General features: G+C 43.3%; 1 protein-coding gene across 5 annotated transcripts in view; it reads left to right on the top strand.

The window, feature by feature from the left end:
* Nucleotides 1–25,115, top strand: part of REPS2 (RALBP1 associated Eps domain containing 2) — a 138,805-nt gene that overhangs the window by 29,153 nt on the left and 84,537 nt on the right. For all 5 annotated transcript variants that reach the window (XM_067566094.1, XM_067566091.1, XM_067566093.1 and 2 more), the window contains exons 2-3: nt 18,451–18,574; nt 21,803–21,951. In XM_067566094.1, the coding sequence (XP_067422195.1) occupies nt 18,451–18,574; nt 21,803–21,951 (273 nt within the window). The remainder of the gene's footprint in view (nt 1–18,450; nt 18,575–21,802; nt 21,952–25,115) is intronic.

The raw sequence follows: 25,115 nt of genomic DNA, 5'->3' as shown, positions 1-25,115 counted from the left end.
CTTCTTGGCTGGTATTTTTACTGACTCTTTTTGAGAATATAGAACAATTTATGCAGTCCGGACAGTAGGTCATTCTTAAACATTTAGTGGCTGAACAGGATTTTCACACTGAAGCAAAGTTAGAAAAAAAGATGTTTTTGTATAAAATATATATTATGGGAATTACTCATCTTAGTTTCATTCAGAAAATGTACATATGAATTATGTTTCCACGCTTAGTATACAGCATCCATTGTCACTAGATTCTGAGAGTTCCTGTCCCTAGTGATTTTCTGTCTAAAAATCCAGGTTCACGAAAGTGAAAAAATAGAGGGAAAGGAAAAATGATTAATGAAATACTTAGCAATCATTCATCTGTTGAAGTGTGTGAGTGTAATGTTAAAAATCAAATTCATTTTTTTGTTTCAATGCAGAATTCGTTAGAGAATTGGAAAAGCTGCTAGTCTCTTTGTACCTTTTTATTTATATTATTTATAATGTTCAAATGTCTCTTGTGGGTTTTAGCCCACCTGTTTTATTCCTGAAAGTTGTCTCAATTAAAAGGACTAACAAACTTCACATCCAGTTTTAAACTACTCTGAATGCTTTTATATTTTGTCCCAGTTAAGGAGATTCAGTGATGTACTCATTACTGTATAAACATTAGCTCCCTAAAGACCAACAGAACAATCCACACTGCATGACTTAGAAAAATGTTTCCTGAGCTCCTCCTGCACATACACAGCCATGTAGAGGGTAGGTTAACAAGTTTCAGCACTGATACATTGTTATGTAACTGCTTTTTTTGGCATGTTCTACATGACCCTCTCTGTAAGAAGCAGGGACAAGTGGAGTCTCTGTGTGACCTTTCTCTTCCCTTGTATCCATGCCCAGTTCTTTTCCTTGCTGATGGAACAGTGCAGAACATTTGTTTTTATGTGGCTATTGAAGTTGATAGTAAATATTATGCATGTTATGGCAAGCTTCATAAAGAGAAACAGACAATAGTCCTCCTAAAACAAATACTGCTTTGTGGCCCTGATTGAGTAAAGTACCTAAGCTTGTGTAAATTTAAACCCATGAGAATTCCATTTATATCAATGGGACTACCCATGGGCTTAAAGTTAAGTATTTGCGTAGGTATTTTGCTGTGAAATGGAACATATATCACAGACGCTTACTGTAATAGTTTTAAATTATTTTGCTTATGGAAGCTTAAAGCAGAAACATAATGGCTTTCGTTTGATCAAGATAAAAAAGCAAAGTGCTTCTATATTTATTGACCTTGATAGGAAAAAGTACATCCCCAGTGATTACAGCTGGGTTTGGTTTTGTTTTTAAATGTGTGGAACATTTTTGAAAATTTTCCTTTAAAAAAAAAAAACCCCCCAATGACATAGTTCAAAAATAGAAAAATGTTGACCAGAAAAATTGTAACCTTTGTTTCCCCTTACTTTCAAACAGCACAACTCATCTTCATTTCCCTCAATTCTCCTCTCCCCATCGTGCACATACAGATCTAAAAAACACCTATCACATGTCAGCCATAGGACTCTCCTTTGTTTCATCACACCGTTCACAGTGAAATACAGCAGCGTCTTTTCCCAAATCCCCGTGCAATATCCTCCCCTATCTGCTGTTCCACTCTTGAATCAGAGAACATTGGTCAAGATTTTCAAAGCTGATTGTGGCCAGATACCTCTCCAATTTGAATGGGAGTTGTGAGGCTATATACCCTACTCAGCTTTGAAAATTGCAGCCCTCAATTTATCCCATCCTCTGTGTAATGACTAAAAACCCAATAATTTCTATTCCATCTGTCGTCCTCATAAGGCTCAAAGACTCCACAGTCTAGATAGAAATGTGATATAATAAATGTTGTATTTTTATGATGATTTCAATCCAAGAATCTCAAAGGACTTTCCCAATATAAATTTGCCCCTAAGATAGGCAGCTATTACCACCTTCATTTTAAAGACAGGGAAGCTGAAGCCGAGAAAGGCCAAATGACATGTCCAAGGTGTGAGGGACAGTCTGTGACAGAGCTGGGAGCTGTACCCTCAACATTAGAGTTCTTCCTTTCCAGTATGCACCTTAAACCCATCCACTCAACTCCAACTGTCCATAGAGCCACAGTAGCACAGCATGGACAAAGCCAGGGGATGCCGAGTAAAGTGAAGCTTGTTTGTAGAGCCTCAGCTTACAATTACCAGGGTTGCAAAGACTTGTGGCCATTTTAAATAAGCACAACATTCTAATACAATTTAAAATTATTCAATACTATGGATCTCCAAGTCTTTACCTCCTGGAAATTAGAATACATTTATTCTATCATACTACTTGTTTCTTTTAATTTCCAGAATTAAGTTTGTCGTGTAAGCAGATGAGATTAATTTTGCTAAATATTTTACTGACTTTTTAAACTCAGAACCCTAGAAGATCATGCTGGGGTGATTGTGTATTTACACAGAGTTCAGGGAGACTTTGCCACAAAAGCCATGGTTTATATAAATATATTATTTCTTATGCAGCAAACACATTTTATTGTAGCCAGGATCCACATAATTCTCACTACTTATTTTGTACTTTTATCGTGTAAAATGTTAGGAGAGAAGGTTTAATGGGAGTAAGTGCAAATCTATTGCTGAACTCTATTAAAATACTTTATCTATCTTGGGCTAGCCAAAATTTAAAAAAACATTTTGTATAATAAAAGATTAATAACTTCTTTAATGAAATAATACATTATAGTCGATATGCTGCACCTTCAGTTGTGATTTTCAAAGCGTGTGTTGGCTCTGACAGAAAAGGACTCCTATACATTTGCACTTTCTGTTGCAGGAAAATCGTGCCACTGCTGCGTACCATCAAGAGATACTATATGTGATTTGGGTGTATTTGATGTCATGTGCCTTGCCCGATTCACTGAGATTTAATCAGAGTTAATAAATTTTTCCCCACACTTTTTGACCAGTTCTGCTGACTGTCAATCTGCAGTTTGGTCTGCATGATGCTAATATTGTAACCTACTGAACTAATGTAACAATCCATGGCTGCATACAATAGGGATAAAGAGAACACTCCAACTTCTGCTCTGCTGCAAACACTTGGCTTTTGCACTTGAGCTAAAGCAGAAATCTCCATTAAGTGAAAGATTTATATCCTCTTTTCAGTTCAACCTCTAGAAAATTAGATTTTTACAAGTGGATGAATATTTGAGTTTGTCTGACCTCAGAGACCCGACCAAATTCCATCTTGGATAATTATGTTCTGCCTCCGTAAAACTCCTCTTTTAATTTCAATTGAATATTGGAAATTAAGTATAGTGTAGTGGCACAGATATAAGGCAGAGTCAGGGTCTCTGGTTCTATTGACAGCGTAGACATTTTCTTCAATTTTTCATTGATATGTTGAAAGTAGAACAAATGAGCAGAGCTATTTAGATTGATATTTAATGCATCTAAAGAAACAACTTTTTAAAAAGAAATATATTTTAAAATATGAATCCTAATGTTCATGAAATTGATATTATTACTGAGATACTGATTTGCACAAACAGAGGATGTAAGTTACAGCAACCTAAGCGTCTGTGTGGACAAGGCTATGTCAGCGGGAATCTCTGAGGGAGGCCACGCCTCTTTGCTCCAAACTCCTAGAATGGAGGTCTGCAAAAGGGGGAGTTAGCAGTCTCTAGGACTCCAACCCTCAGATAGGGGTAGAGCAGTGAATAGTTCAGGGGCCCATGCCCTCAAGCAGGGCAGGGCACCAACCAATCTACGGGCTCAGGCAGGGGTGAGCACCCAACCACAGGCCTCCTGGCGTACTGGAGGGAGTCTGTCGCCCCAGGGGTGGAGTGGCAGCAGGACCCAGGCCCACCTAACTCCACCGGGTCCCAACTCGGGGCCCTCTCAGTGATGGAGCATTCCACCATTGGGTCAGCGGGGCTCCAGCTGCAACGCACTGACCGGTGCTCAGGCAGGAGCACAACTGAACTGTAGTCAGCTATCCCTGGGCTTCTTTCCCCTCCCATCCCTTGGAGTGTACCTAAATCCCAGGGTCATCCTCCATCTCCCTGGGGTACACTGCCGTGGCAATCCCAACAGTCCCTCAGTGCTGGGTGTGTCTGGCAGCTCTGGTGAGTCCTTGGGCCAGCATAAGCTTCCTGCTCCAGTAGTGGTCTGGAAGTGTCTGTCTCTCTTGGCGACTCCAGCTAGGGTGACCAGATAGCAAATTTGAAAAAATGGGGGTGGGGGATAATAGTTGTCTATATATAAGATAAAGCCCTGAATATTGGGACTGTCCCTATAAAATCAGGACATCTGGTCACTCTAGCTCCAGCCCAACTGAGCTGCAGGGCCCACCTTTTGTACTTCCCGTTCCTGTCTCACCCCTCTGCTTCCGGCGTGGCAAGCATGGCTTTCCTGGTTCCACCCAGCAGAGGACGTCTGGCCCTTCCTTGCTGTTAATGTCCGAGGGAGGTCATGTCTCTTTGCTACACACTAACACAGCTACCGCCTCTTGTGGAGATAGATTTATTATGCTTTCCCGTCGGCACAGAGCATCTTCATCAGATGCGCTACAGCAGCGCAGCTCTACTGATGCAATGTAGCTCTTCTAGTGTAGACTAGCCCTAAGAGGGAAAAGTGGGGAAAGACATAAACAACAACATTGTGGATTAAATCCCATTTGTCTTGATTGCGTACATAGTTCTACTGATTTCAATTAGACTAGGCACCTAAATAATGAAATTAGGATGGCCTTATGTATAACTGTTTCAGAGGTTGACACGTCTCAGTATTCAAATGCAGGTAAGCTGATACTCTGGAAAAAAATATGAAGCTGTTAATTGGATAAGAAAATAATAGATTTATAAAGGATGTTAATGTTCAAATAGAGCCTTGTAGGATGTCTTTTAAATTAAGAATAAAAATGTTGACATGTTTTTTATTGCTGCATTCCCCGTCTAATGAGCTATAGCTGTGGATTAAAATCTCACTACGAATGCTGTGTTTAGCCGCAAAGGTTGAACTGAGCTGGATAGTTATTGTATAAATTTGATACAAACTAGTTCATGTCAGACAGAAATATCTAGAAAATTCCAAATTGATTAACATTTTTTGCCAGATGCATCATTCATTCACCAAATAGGAAGAAAAAGAATGGAGGGAGGTCTTGAAATATATTACAGCTTCCTCTGTTTCATCCACACGGACTTATTACACAATCTTAAAAGCACGTGTTAGAAACTGTAGTTTAGTGAAGATACTTGGGTTTCCTTTTTTAGGGAAAGGTAAAATCAAGCATCAGCAGATTGAATCGTTAGGAGCCATCGGAAGAGTGGAACGCCTCTTTTCATTAAAACAATTTCCTGTTGCTTGTGTTGAGACTTTTGAATATCTTTCAGGGTGAAGGCCATCTAAATTTTCAGACATGGTTCGCATTGGATGGTCAAGTCATCTCTTCAGCAAAACATGCAGATAAGGAAAATAGGGATTTGTTTGTACAGTACTCCTGTATGAGACACTAATGGCTAAGCAGAGAAGGGCTGGTTCCTTTCGTCACCATAGCTCTGGGATAACAGTTTTAAATATAACAGTGTAGCAATATAGCAATCTTGCAAGTTCTTTTGTTATTAATTCATTAGTGTAAATCAATGTAATGTTCATAACCAGTCCTGCCTCAAAATATTTGAAATCCTTTGATTACACAGATTTGAAATCCATGTTTACACAGATCCTCAGATGGCCACACATCCTAACTTGCCATTCTTTGTAACTTCTTATTATAATATTTTTGCAGTCTGTTTTCTGTTACTCAGCTGTAAGAATCTTTCCACTGTCTGTTTATTGCTAACAGTTTTCTGGCTATGTTCAGAGATTGTATCTATAAAAACTGATTACAATATTTCCTTTTTCTTTCAGATCTGTTTCTCTCTAAAATATTCTTTAAAAAAAAAATCCTTGAAACCCTTTATAAATGTGTGTTGTCCTCTCTGTGGTATGTTAAATCACAGACATTGTAATAATATTCAGCAATAGCATCTTTTACACTGTTCAAAACTACTTGAACATTGTACTTTTTCTTAAATAAAAAGGTACCCATTTGGCCATAACAGGATAAAATAGGATTGTGGAGGGGCACTTTTCTTCCTGAGACATGAAGGTGAAAGGGTATATGAAGCAGCCCTGTTTATACATGTCCTTCATTCCTAGGTCATATCTGCACTAGAGAATATTGTGCAAAAATTCTCACCAGTGCTATGATCACTTTTAGCAGGAGATTGGTTTTGACTTAATGAAGGGACTGGTTTCTAGTGCCTTTTTACTGGTGGGAGTTCTACAGCTCAGAAGCAATTATATAAACTGTGATACTGGGGAGGGCAGAAACTGTCCAACATGATCCATATACTCAGTTGATTGAACTGGAAGAAACTTGCACACTCCCTCTTTTGTAATGAAGTACCTATGCTTGATAAAATTAAGTAATTCCTGAATTTTAGACATTTTTAGATGACTTGAGCAATGAATACTCTTGTGCACAGAAAGCAATACACACAGTTCTGTGCTGCTGTATACCATACAGTTAACCTCAGTCAAAAAATGGAAGCAGAAAAACCAGGCTTTCAAGGTTGTTTACCTTCATCCTTCCAGTGGGTCCCGTAAGGCAGCTGATTAACTTGCTGAAGTCTTAATAACCTCTCTCTCTCTCTCTCTCTCTCTCTCTCTCTCTCTCTCACACACACACACACACACACACACACACACACACACACACACACAAAAAAGCCTTTTAAGATAACGATGTGGACTGATTTAAAGATTTCCAAAGTAATTGATTTCTTTTTCTTTCATCTGATGGCCCCCTGGGCAAGAGCAAACCTGTACTGAAGTTAATCACCCCCACCAAGGTGTATTCAGATGGATGGGGAAGATAGAAGATGTTAATTTGACCTGAGAACGAGTGGATGTTTTCATTCTCTATGCTTTTCTAAATGGGTTAGTCTACCTAGCATGAAGACAAAATAACTGTTGGGATTTACTAATTATATGTATTACACTAGCATCTAGGAATCTCAGTCTGGGCCTCCTTGTGCTAGGCAAAGTAAGGAAGAGAAATCCTGTTTCAGCAAGTTTATGATGTAGGTGGCAGACAGGACATAGCAGGTGGACAAAACAGACAAGCTGGGTGAGGGAGTATGAGATAACAAAATGAGCAGAGTAGCGCAAAACAGTAGACGCCACAGCTTCCTACTTGCTTAACCAGTGAAAACCTTCTCTGAAGTCCAGGTGATGATTCTCTTATCAGTTCCTCACCCAGCCAGTCAACCCACTGCAATTCAGTAAACATCTCTGATTCTACCTGCATCTGCACTTTCACCAGTGCTTTCCCTCTAGAAAACAAACCTCAATCTTTAGGTTCTCGTTCAGTGCCTGGAGCTGAAATTCTTGCAATCTAAACTAATCACTCTGGGATGTTTGAGAGGTCAATGCTCTTGGAGATTACAGTGGAAGCTTGTTTGGAGGGAATGAGGAAGAGCAGGAACAATTTTAGACGGTGCTGGGAAAAACTGCTTCATGTGGGTTGTCTTCAAGGAGGAATTACAAAAATAACACTTGCTGTCAGCTGATAGAGCAGAACAATGTGGATAATAAATAAAAAAAGAATGAGCTTTTTGTTCCAACATCTCAAGATTGAAAGCTTTTCTTTTAGCACTGAGAACAATAATTCAAACTGGCCTTTCTTAGAAACAATAACTTTGAGATTCTGGTGAAACCATTGTTAATTTGAATGTTGTTAAATTTCAATTTTTTAAATAACTTTTGATACTTTTTGGATAATAGGAAAGGTATGTGCATAGATTTTTTTTTCTTTTCCTCTTTTTTCATGGCTGCGTGACAGAAAATATGATGTGATTCATGTACAATGTGTACTTTCGTAAGGCCAAATTCATCTGGTGTAACCCCATTGAAAATACCGGAGTTACCCCAGGGTTGAATTTGGACAAATGCAAGAGGTTTGTCACTGTGGAATTCATGTTGTTCCATTGTATAAGAAATATACATTCTTATAATGTTTGTAAGCAAACTTTTGTATGAATGTTTGAGTGAACTGTGGACCTTGTTGATTTGTACCAGATTATACACAGCAGAATTTTAAGCTCAATTTCTGCCTTTTCTTGTTTGTATGTATCACTTGGTACCTATGGTACTGGCTAATACTGGCGAATACATCTCTTCTTGACCACTTTTGCTTATTATCCTAAGGCCAATAACTTGCTACTATGAAAAATTATTCCCAACATGCTCCCACTTAAACATTCCTTCCATGTTCAGCTATCTCCAGAGGATTGCAATTTTCTTCTAAGGAGCTTTTAAAATCATTTTGCAAGGAAAATTGCCATTATTTTTATATTTTAAAAAACCACAATTTTTTCATTGGACTTTTGTGTGTCTATTTAGCGATGCAAGTGCTGAAAACATCAGCCTTTTCCTTGCTATGTTGTTGAAAACCACCTAAACTAATTTCCAGTTGCTCTGACAACAGGAAAGGGATAGAATTATCTTCTTTTAAACCTCACTTGAATGAAAGCAGGAATGGGAAGGATTTTTTTCAAGCCTTTCATGAGATACTTTTCTATATTATAGTTTCAGATTGCTCTTCATCTTATCTGCTAAAGAGTCCAGTTTGTAGCTCATTTCAGCCTACAAAATAATCTTGCCTACTGTCACAGTTTTCTGGGTACTAAGGACTGAGAGTCATCTTTTTGCCCCCTTGCCTTTAGCAAGAGGTAGTCTTGCGCGGGGAGACTAGGTGTTAGCTCCTTAACACCACCAACCCATTAGTCACTCAAGCACTCCTCTCTGGGTTATGCCAGCCCTGTCTTTGCCTTGCTGGTTAACATTAGGTGCACCCCAGTCCCTGAGTCTTTTTGAATCCTTCCTTTGTGATATCAAGTCCCTGACACTGGCTACTCTCAGAAATCCTAAATTCTCTGCCCCCAAAGGAGCAGTGTACCCCAATTTACTAGTTTTAACTTAAATCGCCATTTCCCCAGAATAATTCCTAGAGCGTAGCTTTTAGACAAACATCCAATATTTATTAAGGGCATTAGCCCTTTTGGCCATAGCATCACACTGGGAGCTCATGGTCAGCTGATTATCCCCCCCATAGCTCCCAAACCTTTTTCAGAGCTGCTGCTTCCCAGGATAGAGTCCCCCATCCTGTAAGGATGACTTATGTTCTTTATTCCTAGAAGTATACATTTACATTTAGCTGTATTATGTATTGTTTGCTGCGCCCTGCTTACCAAAAGATCCAGATCGCTCTGAACCAGTGACCTGTGCTCTTCCTTATTTACCACTCCTCCAATTTTTGTATCATTTTCAAACTTTGTCAGGGATGATTTTATTTTCTTCCAGGTTATGAATAAAAATATTAAACAGAGTAGGGCCAAGAACAGATTCCTGCGGAATCCCATTGGAAACACATCTGCTTAATGATTATTCCTTGTTTACAGTTATGTTTTGAGACCTATCAGATAGCCAACTTTTAATCAGTTTAATGCATGTAATGTTCATATTACTCTAGTTTTTAATCAAAATGTCATACAGTACCAAGTCAGAAGCCCTAAAGAAATCTAAGTATATTACATCAGCACTATTACCTTATCAACAAAACTTGTAACCTCATCAAAAAAGAGATCAAGTAAATTTTGATAGGACCTATTTTCCATAAACCCATGTTGGTTATCATTAATTATATTACCCCTCCTTTAGTTCGCTAGCAATCAAGTTCTAGCTCAAGGGATGGGTCACTTGATGATTGCTTGTTTTGTTCATTCCCTCTGAAGAACCTGGCACTGTCAGAAGACAGGATACTGGTCTAGATGGACCATTGGTCTGACCCACTATGGCTGTTCTTATGTTCTCAGTGCCAACAGGCAGAGGGCACACCATACCATAACCCACATCAGGCCTGACGCACATTGCCTCAACACGTTGTCGTAATCTGTCTATAAAAGGGTCATGTAAAATAGCCTATGCAGACTGGTAACATGCTGGTCATTAACATTATTGCATATTGTATGTATGGTAGTGTATAAAGAAATGGAATATGTTCTTAAAAGCTGTTTTGCAGGCAGTGCATAAACCCATCCTGTCTTAGACAAAGGAATGTTGTTTTGCCTGTTTTCTTGTGAGTCCAATGTAAATTGAGCCAGGTAACAATTGAGGATGAAGAAAGATACATCTACCTACAAAGTAAAAAAGGCCATCAAGCTAAATGAGCAGTGGAGAAGACCACTTAATGATCACGACAGGGGATGGAGCCTTCACCCCCAGGAAGCCTTCCTGGTTCTTGAAACAGGGACAGTAGACTTTGGGAAATTATAAGCCGAAACAGACAGCCATTTTGGCATCCATCAACTAGGGGATGAAGCAGGAGCAACACCCTTTGAGCTCATGAAAAGTGGGTCCCCTTGGCCTGAAAACTAAGAGTAGCTGGAACTGACTATACTGGCTTGTCTACATTACAAAGTTAAGTTGACATAAGGTAGCTGTGGAGGTATACATATGCTCCTCCCGCTGATTTATCTCTCTTGCTACACCTATGTAATAAAACCACCTCGATGAGAGGTGTAGCGCTTAAGTGACCTAGTTAAAGCCACTCGCTTCTCTACCATCAGCTCTCATTTTGGTGTCCTTGCACCAGAGGGTAGGGTCACACGATTCTAGGAAGGTGGCTTTGCAAATCCGAAAGTTCTGCAGCCACTGCTCATCATCCCATACCTGCATAGTGATGCAATCCCACCACTCAGTGCTTGTTTCTTACATCCAGAACTGACAGTCCACCATGTGCAGCTGCTCTGTGAATGCCAACAGCAATCTTGAATTGTTTCAGTCCATGGCGCACAGCAGGGCAGACAACATGGTATCATCATCAGATTTGCAGTTCATCAAATACTGCAGGATCAGCCACATTGGGTTCATAACGCTCATCACAATACTGGAGAGCAGTCCAGGATCCATGCTTTCAGACAGAGATGGTGGGTGCACAGTTTACAGGTCTGCTGAAAAGTGGCGCAAAACATGGAATGATGGTACGGAGAAAACTGCATCATGGGATGTTGAGTCCACCCCCAGGAGGCACTGAGAATCCTTCTGAGAACATCCAGCAGCAGATGGTGGTGAGTTGCACAGTGATATAGTTATCCACGGTGCACTGCTCTCTCTGTTGATGCAAGGGTATCTACTATGGACGCGCTCCACCATCACAAGGAGCGTTGTGTGGATGTGCAATAGTGGTTTAATTACTGTGGTGGATGAACGTTGACCTAACTTAAGTCAACTTAACTTTGTAGTGTAGACATGGCCTAGGTGGCATGCGTAGGAAAGGATTGTAACTTGCTGAAGTTAAGTTTTAGTCACTAGAAAGCATGTTTTGTTTTGTTTTACTTGTAAACATACCAGTATCTTCTGTTCTTTATTATTATCACTTAAATATTGTTCTTTGTTAATAAATTTATTCATAGACTCATAGACTAAGGTCATAAGGGACCATTATGATCATCTAGACTGATCTCCTGCACAACGCAGGACACAGAACTTCACCCACCCACTCCTGTAATAGACCCTTAACCTAAGACTGAGTTACTGAAGTCCTCAAATAATGATTTAAAGACTTCAAGGTACAGAGAATCCACCAGCAAGTGACCCATGCCCCACACTGCAGAGGAGGGCGAAAACCCCCCAGGTCCTATGCCAATCTGCCCTGGGGGAAAATTCCTTCCTGATCCCAAATATGGTGATCAGCTAAACCCTAAGCATGTGGGCAAAACTCACCAGCCAGACACCCAGAAATAATTCTCTGTAGTAACTCAGAACCCACCCCATCTAATATTCCTTCATAGGCCATTGGGCATATTCACCACTAGTAGTTAAAAATCAGTCAATTGCCAAATAAGGCTATCCCATCATACCATCCCCTCTATGTGTCATGGCTTCAAGCCGCGCGCTTTTGGCGGGAAGTCTTTCCCGCTAGCTGACCCCCACTGCGTGAAGCGTGGGGGGGAAGCTCTTCATGAGAAGAGAACAGATCAATAAGGCATTCAGAGCTCCGGAAAATCCGCCTGAAAGCCTGGCTCATGGAGCCCCTGAGCCGGCTCTGAGCCAATCTGCTTCGCTGTGGTATCCAGTGTGCCATGGGTGCAGAGGGCACTGTTGGCACCGACCCAACTCGACCCTGCGAAGACAGAGCATGGATACTCCCCCGCACCGTGGGAGCAGACAGGGTGGAGCACCGATCCGCCCTGAGGTCAGATCCTGGACACCTGCTGCCAGAGCCAGCGTCTCCAACCAGGGAGCCTCCCCTGACTTGGGGGAGTGTGGGAACCCTTTGGTACCCACCGGTACCGTCCACTTCGGTGGTCGAAGGGCGGCAAGAGCCTTGTTGGCCTGGCATACGCCACCACCGTCCATGCCTCCACGAGAGAGAAGGGGCTGGTGTTATGGAGAAGCCCGCGTTGGGACCCCCTGAATGGCTCAGGAGATCCCCGATTTGGAGATCTCCTGCAGACCAGTTTCCTAGGGTAGAGCAGGAACGCTCCCCTAGGAGTCATCCTAGGTTGCGGTCGCCAGACTGATCTGCATCGAGGCGGAGAGCGAAGTCGCCCGCCTGACACCGGTCTCAACCCCCCGACACTGGGTGAGGTCCATCCCGCTGCTCCAGCAACAAAGAGTTTGCCCGCAAGGACGCAGCGCTGATCCCAGTCACCGGAGACAGTCTTGGTACCGAGGAATTCTCCCGGCGGTGCAGAACCCGGATGCTGGAGATGGACTCGGCACTGAGGAGTTCGCCGGGAGGTGCAGAACCCAGTAGCCAGAGAGAGGCTCAGCACCGAGGAGTTTGCTCCCTGTGCCGAGGCAACGCTGAACCCTGGATGCCGGAGATGGACTTGGCACCGAGGAGCTTGCCCCCCCGCACCGAGGCAAGCCTGGATGCTGGAGACAGCCTCGGCACTGCGGTTTCACCCCGTACTGAGGCTATGCCAAAGTCGGTGGCCAGAGACAGACTGGGCACCGAGGAGCTCGCCCTGCACCGAGGCCAGGCAGAGTTGGTTGCTGGAGCTTAACTCAGCGCTAAGACACATGCATGGTGCAAAAAGTCCTCGATGCAGGGATGATGCTCGGGTCAGTCCAGCTTGCTGGAGCATTGTCCGTATGCCTGCTCTGGCCGCGGCACCCACGACGAACCTGGTAGTCAAGGTCGTTGTCGCCGAGGGGTCGCTCTCTGGAGCGACTGTACCACATAGTAAGAGGCTTTTGGGCAGCCGCAGCAGTGGTCTGTCACTTTGGGGATGCTGGTCAGTGTCACTTTGGGGATTCAGTACCTGGAGGAGCAACTGTCAACGAAAGGTGCCAGAGTCCCAGGTGGATGGCCTCAGAGGCAATGGTCACCCCAATGGCTGTTTGGGGGCCTAGGGGTTTTCCCGGGGGGGACGGATCACGGTCCGTCAACCCCAGAGGGATGCAGTCAGTGCCTCAAGTACAAGGAAAGGGCCACCATGTGCCCTCGGACGACGACTCGGCCCCACGGGCAGGGGCTTCTGTGGGGACCGCCTGTCAGCAGGAAGAAGGGCTGCGGCCTACAGAGCCCCGCCCACTCCTCCCCGCCAGATGAAGCATGTTCCCAAGCCCTGGTTGATTCTAAGGCACACCGAGAACTGCTGAAGAGGTGGCCTCCACTTGGGGACTGGAGGCGAAGGAGCAAAAGGGCCGTCAAACAACGAGGGGCTCCACACGGTGGTAGCCTTCCTGGCCTACTGAGGGGGGCTCAACATAGTGAGGGTCTTGTGGAAAACCCCCTCCTCTGTAGCCTCATGCCTAAATGAGCCGAGAAAAGTATTACCCCCAGCCAAGGGGTTTGAATACTGTTCACCACCCCGCCCCGGGTCCCTGCTGATGGTTGCCACCAACCACAGGGATAGGCAGGGCAGACAGGCTCTACTCCAGAGAACAAGGGCAACCGCAAGCCAGACTTGTTTGGAGAAAACTTTATTCAATAGCACTACCAGCAAGTGGAAGGTGAGCCCTTGGGGGGCTCAGTGAGTCGCTTTGCTGAGGCCTTGCCCGTCAGCAGGTGCTGAACCTGTATGCCATTGCAGAAGAGGGTACCATGGGAGCTAGAGCAGCTCTCCTGGCACCCTCAGTTGCTGCTGATTCGGTGGGCGGTTCCATTCCCCCTGCCATCGGCGTGCTCAGAGGTTAGTGGCTACAATCCCGGGCTATCCCGAAAGGGTCCAGCAGCCCATCCAGGGCCCTTCCGTGGATGGGTCAGCCTTCTCTTCGGTTCGGATAGAGGCGAAGCTGCATGGTCTCAGGGACTCCTAGACCATGCTCTGTTCCCTGGGCCGCTATGCGCCATAGATCTTCAGGTGTCAGGCAGGTCTCCAGGGACAGCAGCAGAAGAGGTGCCAGCCACGGCTATCTCGCGACCTACGGGCAATGGAACAGCGTCAGAGGGTCTAGGAGACACCATCTGCCCTGACTGGCTCCTTAGGCCCTCAGTAAGAGTCCTCTTGGCAATAGGGCAATTGGAAAAGGCCCCTTCTGCTGGTGAATGCAAGGGCAGTGCCCTAGCCTATACCCTCCTTCAGGCTTGGGTAAGCCAGAAGGCCTTCAGACCACTGGGTCCTTGAGATAGTTCAGTGAGCTAGGGCCTCCGGTTGTCTCCTCCCACGGGCCCCTCAACGCCACCTCCTTTCTCCCTCTCAATGGCAACTCCACATCCAAGAGGTTCAGGCCGCCTCAGCCAGGAGCAGCAGAAGAGGTCCTACTCGAGGTACTTCCTCCTCCTCCTCCTCCTCCTCCCCCCCCCCCCCCAAAAAAAAAGGGGGATTTGAGGACGGTGGCAGACCCATGTCTTCTCACAAATACCGAACAAGGGCTCAAGTGTTGCATGGTCCCTCCAGCTCCAGTAGTGGAAGCAGGAGCCCGGTATGCCGCCCTGGATGTCAGGGACGCACATCCTCAAAGGTTTCTTCACTTCGTAGGGGTTGACTCCCTCTAACGCTTTACGGCATACCCCACGGTCTGTTACTTGGCCAACGGTGTTTACTGAAGGCCTGGCAGTGGTACCTGCGTGCTTGAGGGTGCATGATCTGCCCAGGCAGGCCCAGGTCCTAAGCCCAGAGCAGTGTGAGCTGGTCAGATGTCTCTTGCGGCTGGCGGGTCCTGCTGGTAAACACACAAAGTTCACGTTAACTCAGGTGCAGCCTACGGAAGGCATTGGTGTGACCAGTTGCTTCCCGGACCAGACCTTCTTGCCCCACCCGTGCTGTGGGACAGAATCCCTCAGGATGGGCCACATGCACAAATGCCCTATGACAACAGCCGAATGTTGCCAATAGCTGATAGGTCACAGGGTGGCCTGCACCTATGGGGTGAGGATAGCTAGCCTGACGCACATCTCGAAGAACATCAGTTACTGGTAAGTAACCTTGTTTTCTTGTGTCCACATTGGTGCTGAACTTAAATAATTCATATCCTTCCCTGATATTTATCCCTCTGATGTATTTATAGAGAACAATTATATGTCCCTCAGCCGCCTTTTAGTTAGGCTAAACAAAAAGCCAAGCTCTTTGAGTTTCCTCTCATAAGGCAGGTTTTCCATTCCTCGGATCATCCTAGTAGCCCTTCTCTGCACCTGTTTCAGTTCGAATTCATATTTCTTAAACATGGGAGACCAGAACTGCACATAGTATTCCAGATGAGGTCTCACCATCACCTTGTATAACAGTACTAACACCTCTCTATCTGGAAATACCTTGCCTGATGCATCCTAGGACTGCGTTAGCTTTTTTTCATGGCCACATCACATTGGTGGCTCATAGTCATCCTGTGATCAACCAATATGCCCAGGTCCTTCTCCTCCTCTGTCACTTCCAACTGATGCATCTCCAGCTTATAGCAAAAGTTCTTGTTATTAGTTATTAAGTATATGACTTTGCACTCTCCACTATTAAATTGCATCCTATTTCTATTACTCCAGTTTACAAGGTCATCCAGATCTTGTTGTGTGATATCCTGATCTTTCTCTGTTTTAGCAATATCTCCCAACTTTGTGTCATCCACCCACTTTTTGTGCCAAAGCCAGTAATAAAAAGGTTAAATAAGATTGGTCCCAAGACCAATCCCTGAAGAACTCCACTAGTAACCATCCTCCAGTCTGACAGTTCCTCTTTCAGTATGACCCATTGTAGTCTCCCCTTTAACCAGTTCTTTATCCACCTTCCAATTTTCATATTGATCCCCATCTTTTCAAATTTAATAATTCCCCATGTGGAACCGTATCAAATGCCTTACTGAAATCTAGGTAAATTAGATCCGTTGCTTTCCCTTTGTCTAAAAAATCTGTTATCTCCTAAAAAAAGGGGATCAGGTTTGTCTGGCACAATCTACCTTTTGTAAAGCCATGTTGTATTTTGTCCCAATTACTGTTAACCTCAATGTCCTTTATTACTTTCTCTTTCAAAATGTTTTCCAACATTTTGCATACTACTGAGGTCAAGCTAACTTCTAGTTTTATTTATAGGAACATTACACTCTGGCAAGTCAAATGTAAAAGTATAATTAGGCAGGCCTAAAAAGAATTTGAAGAGCAACTAGGAAAAGACCCAAAAACTAACAGCAAAAATTGCTTTAAAGTTCATCAGAAGCAGGAAGCCTGTCAAATAATCAGTGGGGCCACTGGATGGTTGAGATGCTAAAGGAGCACTCAGGGAAGACACGGCCATTGCAGAAAAGCTAAATGAATTATTTGCATTGGTCTTCACTGCAGAGGATGTGAGGGAGATTCCCACATCTGAGCCATTTTCTTTAGGTGACAAATCTGAGGCACTTTCCCACCATGTAGAGAAGCCCTTAGGGTGGAAAATGTTATTTACCGATAATTTTCCTTTGCTTATTCACATCTACTATTTTGATCCATCATTAGAGGACCAGGGATTCACTCTTCAATAACTATTTTCCCTTATATCCTCTAGTAATTAAAATAAATTAGGAAAACTAATTATAAATGGCATAAATGACTTAGTACTGGTGAAATCTAGCAAAACAAATTGTCCCTTGTTGCTGTTGCTTTGGGAATACTCCACTCTGGTGGTTTCCCCAAGAGGTGAGGCTTAGCCATGGAGTGATAGGCCAGGCTCTGTCTCCTTTCTGTGCACAGATGGTAAAACTTCAGCAGGATTGGGAGAAGCGAATCATTGGTTAGTTTATCAAATAAGTTGAGGCTTCCCTCTTCACCCCAGGGGAAAGTGGTTTCATTCTAACCTGAAGATCTGACTGAAGTCTTGTTCCAGAGGGGTAGCCGTGTTAGTCTTTATACAGCAAAAACAACGAGAGTTCTGTGGCTCTTTAGTCTTTAGTCTTTAAAGTGCCACAGAACTCTCGTTGTTTTGACTGAAGTCTGTTTTGGGAGCTTTTCTAAATTTCAGGTTACATCTACACAGCAAAAAAACCCCCACAGCAGTGAGTCTCAGAGCCTGCTTCAACTGACTTGGGCTTGTGCTGTGAGGCTGAACACAGCAGTGTAGATGCTCCAGCTTCAGCCTCAGCTCTAAAACTCTCTGCAAGAGGGGAGGGTCTCAGGTCCCGGGTTCTAGTCCAAACATCCACACTGCTATGCTTATGCCCACAGGGCGAGCCTGAGTCCCAGGCTCTGAGACTCTCTACTGTGGGGGTGGAAACCTCCCCGTATAGACATATCCTCAGTTTTGGGAGAATAGTAGTCTGCATTTCAAACCTGTCAGTAGAGAATGTTTATTTAGCTGAAGGTTACGTGAACCGAATGAGAAAAAATGTTTGTCTTCTCCGTGGACAAGATTTTTGAGGTCTGAGAGAGAGAGAGAGAGAGAGAGAGAGAGAGAGAGAGTGTGTGTGTGTGTGTGTGTGTGTGTGTGTGTGAGTTTAATTTCAAGCCTTACTAATTTTTCACAAGAAAAATGTTTTGCTTAAATAGTTTTGGGGTATTTATTGTTTGTATTGTGTAGTCATAGTAGATATCTGAATTATTGTAACAGATATAGTGATAATTAATACCTCCTATTTATAGTGCAGCCTTCAGCACAAAGAGTTTTAATAGACAGTATGCTCACAGGGATCATTTCATCTGCCATTGAAATGCAGTCAATTCTTGGGTAGAAACATGTTAACTATTTTATAGCAGCAGTGCTGTAAAACACTGCAGTGTTTTTGGAAGGAGTAATAAAAATAACTACTTATCTATTTTAAATTCAGGGGTGCTTAGGTCTACAGAGTGACCTGAACCGGAATGCTCACTTGTCATAAAAAACTGCAAATAGACGTGAGCTTTTAGTTGTAGAAGACTTCTCTGGCTTCAGTATTCAGTGCAAATTTCCTAAAACGAAAGAGCGAGAAGTATTTTACAAAGTGTGTTTTTCTTCTCTTTTAGATCACAGAACTTTGTGGTGCAAAACGTGTGGGTTATTTTGGTCCAGCTCAGTTTTATGTTGCTTTGAAACTAATTGCTGCAGCGCAGTCTGGCCTTCCAGTACGGATAGAGAGCATTAAGAGTGGTAAGTAGCCTGTTACTTAGTGTGCTACAAGTTTGTTCTTTAATTTCTTTAACATTCATTGTACATTATTTGCTTCATTTAGTTTTTCTTCCAACCTGTCTGTAAAGCAAAATCCTATTTTTATTTCTTTCTTTTTTTTTTTTAGGGGGAGAAGGGGAAGAGATGAAGCTAGTTTTATAATGCATAAATTATGAGTAGAAAATTATAATGAATTCTTGGGTTACTATGTGCAAAATTGCTTCTGCATCTATAAAAGTATAATAAAAATAACAGGACAATTGCCTGTCATCGTTGTGGGTCTATTTTCGCCACCCTCACTCATGCTGCGTGATACCTGAGTCTTAAAAGTTCTGCTCAGGCTGAGCCCTGCAACTGCATGGAGCCCTATTGAAGTTGGGGCTCCTTGGGAGGTCAGGAGTCTGTCTGTGCAGAACAACTTGCCAAATTGGGGCCTTTCTTTGCAAGTAGACCTGTTGAAATAAATGGGTATAGATAGCAAAATCACTCCCTGTGTCAGTAGATGTTAGTATGTACCTTAGAGACGATTTCAAAACATATTTGCTGTTCGGATTCCATTGTAAATTCTTGTATGCAGTGTGGTTGTAGCCGTGCCAGTCCCCGGATATTAGAGAGACAAGATGGGTGAGGTAGTATCTTTTATTGACCAACTTCTGTCACACAACTTGTCATTGTAAATTCATGTTAAGTACACCCTCTTTACAGAAAAGATATTTAAAAAAAAAAAAAATTTAAATCCCAAGTGGATGGGATGGAAGAACATTTTTACTGGTGAGATCCTAATAGCTAATCAATGGAAGTAAGTAGATGTTTCTTACATGGTGCCACCTGCACTGCCAGCCCAGGAGCAAAGGATTTAAACTTCAAAGTGGGCATCTCAAATTCTGATTCTCTGCGGGGCCAATTATGTCAATTTGACATAGAAACTATGTAGTGACAATCCAGTTTAGCACAGCTTTTGCTAAACTCCCACTAACCAGGGATTCAACCAAAGGCAACTTCAGGAAGCAATTGATTTTAGTGTTAAAATGTAAACAGCTTCAGGTAGAAGAGGAATTCCAAGTTCTCACTTCTATAGCTATCTTGTGCCATTTTGTCATTCTTGATCCTTCTATTTGACTGAAATCTTATACTTGAAATCCTTGAAAGGAATTCACTTGGGTGTCAATCAGAATCAAGGAATTATTAATTAAGAACTACAGGTAATAAGAAATAAGCCTGAGACTGGGAAGCATTCAACATGGTCGTGCCACATTTGAAAACCGTACTGTAAATATGTTTTGTAGCAGGATCACAAATAAGGGCATCAAATTTTGGGCCCTTTTACTTCCAAATTAAACTTTCATTTTTTAAAACTACCCCCATGATGGGGGTATGTGTGTGTGTGTGTGTGTTTGTGTGTGTGTGTGTGTGTGTGTGTGTTTTAATTTGCCATTATACCTTCAAAACTGTGTTTGAAAGAGATCCCGGTTCCTAGCCTTTGTGATCTTCCACCAATAAATCCAGACCACTGTGTTTGTTGAGACTGCTGATGTATGTATGCATGTTGGACCCTATTCTCCTTGCTATTTTTATTATTGCATCATTTGAGCCAGCAGGGGAGTGAAAATTAAATTGTCAAGAATCTTGTTTGAAACACTTCTAAGGATAGGCCCCTAAATATGTTGTTTGATCATCAAGCTGGGATTTTCACATTGCTTCTGCATTTATTTTGAAGAGTTGTATTTAAAAAAAGAACAAACAAACAAACAGCCAACCAACCTCCCCCCCCCCCCCAAAAAAACAAAAAAACAAAAAAACAAAAAAAACAAAAACCCATCGACAAGTAAACCATAAATCTGTCAAGAGGACGTTATTACAGTAGAATCTCAGAGTTACGAGCACCAGAGTTACAAACTGACCAGTCAACCACACACCTCATTTGGAACCAGAAGTACACAATCAGGCAGCCTCAGAGAAAAAAAAAGCAGCTACAGTACAGTACTGTGTTAAATGTAAACTACTATAAATATAAAGGGAAAGCGGCATTTTTCTTTTGTATAATATTGTTTCGAAGCTGTATTAAGTCAATGTTCAGCTGTAAACTTTTGAAAGAACGACCATAATGTTTTGTTCAGAGTTACGAACAACCTCTATTCCCAAGGTGTTCGAAACTTTGAGGTTCTACAGCAAATAGAAAAATTTTGGGGACTTTGGGTCAGATGCTGGCTCCATCTATCCTAAGCATTTTTTTAAGACAGTCTTTTTAGGACGCTAAGGTTAATTTGAGGAGAAACTGACTACTTTATCAATCTGAATCAAGTGAGAGTCAATGTGTATGTTTCACAAACACAGCAGCTGGAAATACTGCATAGATTTGAATGAACAAGGGTCTTTTCAGTCTTTGGATTGATATCTCACTTGCTGAAATGTTTGCAGGCTTCAAAAGCACTAACGACATTGTCCTCAGAAACACATGAGGGCAGTACAGTATGGATGAGTAAAGTAGATTGATTTCTCTTGTTATTAGCAACTGCTGTATGTATAAATTATAAAGATGTGTAGTGTTTTATTTGCTTCCAGGAACCTTTATTCTGTTTGTTTTGTTGTATTAATCTTATAACTTACTATGTGGAGAAATCTGCAACAATAAAATAAATCTCCTCAGAATAATATTGGATTTTTGGATAATGCATGAGGTTATAAGTGTCACTCTTCAGTTTTTCTGAGCTATGGCAGATGGTAGCATTTCTTACAGCACAGTCTTACTGGGCTTTGAATTGGTCTCTTTAACTCAGTGCTTTTTTCTGTTCTAGAGACAGCATGGAGGACACAATGATCTTGCCCTAATAAATTGATTGCACCCATAGTTTCTTCTGGAAATTATTTTTCTTGTAGACAACAATGAACAACATATGTAATGCTGTTGGCTAGGGGTAAGACTAGAAATGAATTTGAGACTTGGCTTCATACTGCAAATGAGGCCTCTCTCTCTCGACAGTGATAAAGAATGTACAAGTCTAGTGAATACAACTTTGAATAATCATAATATTTGCTATTAAAACATAAAAAAATTCCAGGGGTTCTATAGGCGGTTTTTTTTGGTAATTCTTTGTGCTATTTCTTAGTTTATAGTTTAACTTTTCATTAGTTTTCCACTGTGATACTGCTTCAGAGAATTTTAATACACTGTAGTCTCATTTGAACTTCTCTTTCTTTCTGTTAATGAAGAATTACCTCTTCCTCGGTTTATGGCAATGAAAAATGACATTGAAATAAGATATGGAAATGCAGCAGAAATACATGGAGTTAAATTTCAGATTCCACATGCAGCCTTGGAAAAAAATTCCTTCAAAAAAGCAGATGAAGGGGATAAACAGGTAACAAGACTCTGTTTAAGGCAAACATATATAATGCAACTTTAGGGTCCAGTCCTGCAAATAATTACACTCACATGCATGCATACTCCATTAGTTCAGTGGGAATCCATGCAAGGTTAACTATGTACATGGGAATAATTGTTGGCAGGATTTTCCTCTTATTTTGATATTCTCTTGAACCAATTGTAACCTCAGAGGATTTTTTTTGAGAACTTTTATAGGATTATGTATTGCCTATTATCTATCTATATAATAAGATTTTAGGATTGTCACTCTGTCAGTCTGAAGATTAGAATGGCTGTTGAATCAGCGTGATGTGATGGAAATTGCAACAAGCATGTTTCAGAGCTCTTTTTGTTTAGACTATCACCAGGTTCCATCATCACTGGGATTCACGGTCTGCTACCATCCAATTTTTAAATTCTCAGCCATTTTAACAAATTACATTAATTGTAACACAATTTAAATGTTCTCTGGCATGGGTGGGGGTGGTGGCAGCCCTCCCTCACTGTCAATCTCCAAGGGAGGCTACGCCTCCCAGCCCATATGCCCTGTGGGAGTTCTAGCAAAAAGGGGGGAAGTTAGTGGTTCCAGGCCTCTTTGGCCCGCTGGGCAATCCCACTGTCCTGGGCTCCCCGCCAACCCTCAGGCAGGGCGATCCAGTAGGTTGGGGCCTGAACCCGCAGTCGGGGAAGCCAGGTAGGACGCTGCTAGCCTCTGCAGGGTGAGCAAACAGCTCTCCGCCCAGGCCTTTATGCAGGGCTGGGCAGGCAAAAGGGAGCAGTCTCTAGCCCTCGGTAAGGCAAGTCAACAGCCCAGGCTCTCCGGCGGGGTGGGGTCCAATGGGATAAATGGACAGCAGCCCTAGGAAGGGTCAGCAAATAGTCTAAAGCCCGGCCCTTAGGCAGGGCGGGCAGACAAGGCCAGTAGTCTATAGCCCTTGGCAGGGCACACAAACAGTTTACAGCCCTGGCCCTCAGGCAGAGCAGTCAGGTAGAGCTACTTGTCTCTAGCACTAGGTGGGACGAGCACCCCAAGGTCAGGGTAGGAATGGGGGGAGAGGGACACAGGCCCACCTGACTCCACTGCGTCCCAGCCCAGGGCCCTGGCAATGATGGTCACGTCACGGGGTCAGCGGGGCTCCAGCCGAAATCCGCTGACTCGGCTATAGCCCATAATGCAGCCAGATGGATGTCTGGCTTCCCTGGGCTCCTTCCTTCCCCGCTTTCCCTGGAGTGACTTGTCCTCTGAGTCACCCTCAGGCTCCTCGGGGTACTCTGCCAGGGGGAGGTTCCAAAGCCCTTTTGCCTCATTGATCAGCGGTAGGTCCAGCAGCTCCTTGGGGCCATCCGTAGAGGGCAGCTCCTCCAGGTTGCGAGGGCAAGGTACCTCCTCGGGTTCGCAGAGGGTAGGCAGCTCAGGCAGCTCCTCCAGGTCGCAAGTCCCAGGGATCTCCTCTGGTTCACTGGGTTCAGGTAGCTTTGGCAGGTCCGGCAGGTCATCAGGGCCCCAGCCAGTTGGTAGCCCTGGCAGCCTCTTCTCAGGATAATGGTCAGGCCCAGGCCCAGGCCCCAGCACCAAGGGAGAGTCGTCCTTCCTCAGCTGCCTTCTCCCAACTGAGCTGGAAGGCCCACCCTTTATACTTCCTCTTCTGGTCCCACCTCTCCACTTCCAGTCAGGTGGGGGTGAACTTCTGGGTTCCGTCCCCCAGAGGGGGTTTGGCCCTCCCTTGCCATCAATCTCCAAGGGAGACCATGCCTCCCGGCCCCTACACACAGGTTTTCAGCTATAATAATGTGTCCATGCAAAGCCAAGAGTCCTAGACCGTTGTGATATCAGAGGTAACTCAATCAATCACCACCTTCACTTTACAGCAAATTTGCGTGCAACAGTTTCATTGGTTGTAAGAGGGAGACTGCACAGACGATGGATTACTTTGTGCAAGTGCTGCAGTTTAGCCCACACACAAATCAACACAACTTGCCCAGCAAAATGCACACATTCTTTCTCCCCCCACTCATATTTACCATAAAATCCTCGCTGTGAGTGATCACGTGTTAGAGCCATGATAGTCTTTGCAAATATCATGCTCAAATGTTATTTTTCGGATACTTGACTTATGTAGTTCAAGGTTGTTTTTTAGGGAAGGAAGAGAATGATATAGAGGGGGAAAAGGAGAAAACTGCTTCTGTTTGAAAAACAACAAAACTAATGAGTCTCTATCATAAGCACAATCCCTAGTGACTACATAATTAATGAAAGGCTGAGAGAACAGACAGCCCTTCATGACTCCTGTCAAACTGGCTGGAGTGGCTCAAGAGCATGAGTACCAACCTCAGGGCAGACTGTCAAGATGCAGGGCACAAACCCCAGATTGGTTGTGTGAGTTCTATACTTAGATTTCACCAACCAATTATCAAGTGTGAACTACTCAGGCACTATAACAGCTTTAACATGGAGTCACAATCAGTCCCCTTCGGCATTCCAATCTATGTTACTACCCGGGTAGTGACAGATGGTCCCTAACACCAAAGATCACAGTAATATTCAGGTTAGTTCCCTTCCCAAAGGACCTGTCACCTACACTAGGTCAATTGTACTTTAGATCTCACACCAACAACAATGCTTGTAGCCAATCATATAATAAACCATCTAAAGATTCATTAACTAGGAAAAAGAAATGAGAGTTATTTACAAGGTTAAAAAGCAGATAAACATTCGCACACCAATGAGTTACAGTCTTAGGTTCCCAAAAGGTGATAGAAGCTGATGTAATGTGTGCAAACTGTATGTCCTTTAGGGCTAATCCAGGCTGTGCAGTTGGGATCTCTTGTTTATGCTTAGAAATTTTGCCCTTCCAAAGTCCAAGCAACATAGAGATACAGTTTCTCCTTGGCCTGGTCTACCCTGCTGGTGCTGTCAACATATGCAAGCTATGTACTGAAACATGCATATCTCCTGTCAACTTATTAATGTTGCGTTACCGCAGTGTCTCCACTGTGGTGCATCGACAGGAAGCGCCCTACAATCGACGCAGCATTACTCTTTGCTGTGGGGGTGGATTTACCGCGTCGGCCAGAAGGCACTTCCAGGATCGATTGTGCGGGTCTCCACTGCCTGCTCAATAGATCCTGCTGCATCAATCCATGGAGCCCGATGCAGCC

Source organism: Emydura macquarii, unplaced genomic scaffold (genome assembly GCF_026122565.2).
Source record: "Emydura macquarii macquarii isolate MOO-44397 ecotype Brisbane River unplaced genomic scaffold, CSIRO-AGI_Emac_v2 contig_2734, whole genome shotgun sequence".
NCBI lineage: Eukaryota > Metazoa > Chordata > Testudines > Chelidae > Emydura > Emydura macquarii.
The sequence above is the reverse complement of the archived record's forward strand: the minus strand, read 5'-3'. Positions and strand labels throughout refer to the sequence as shown.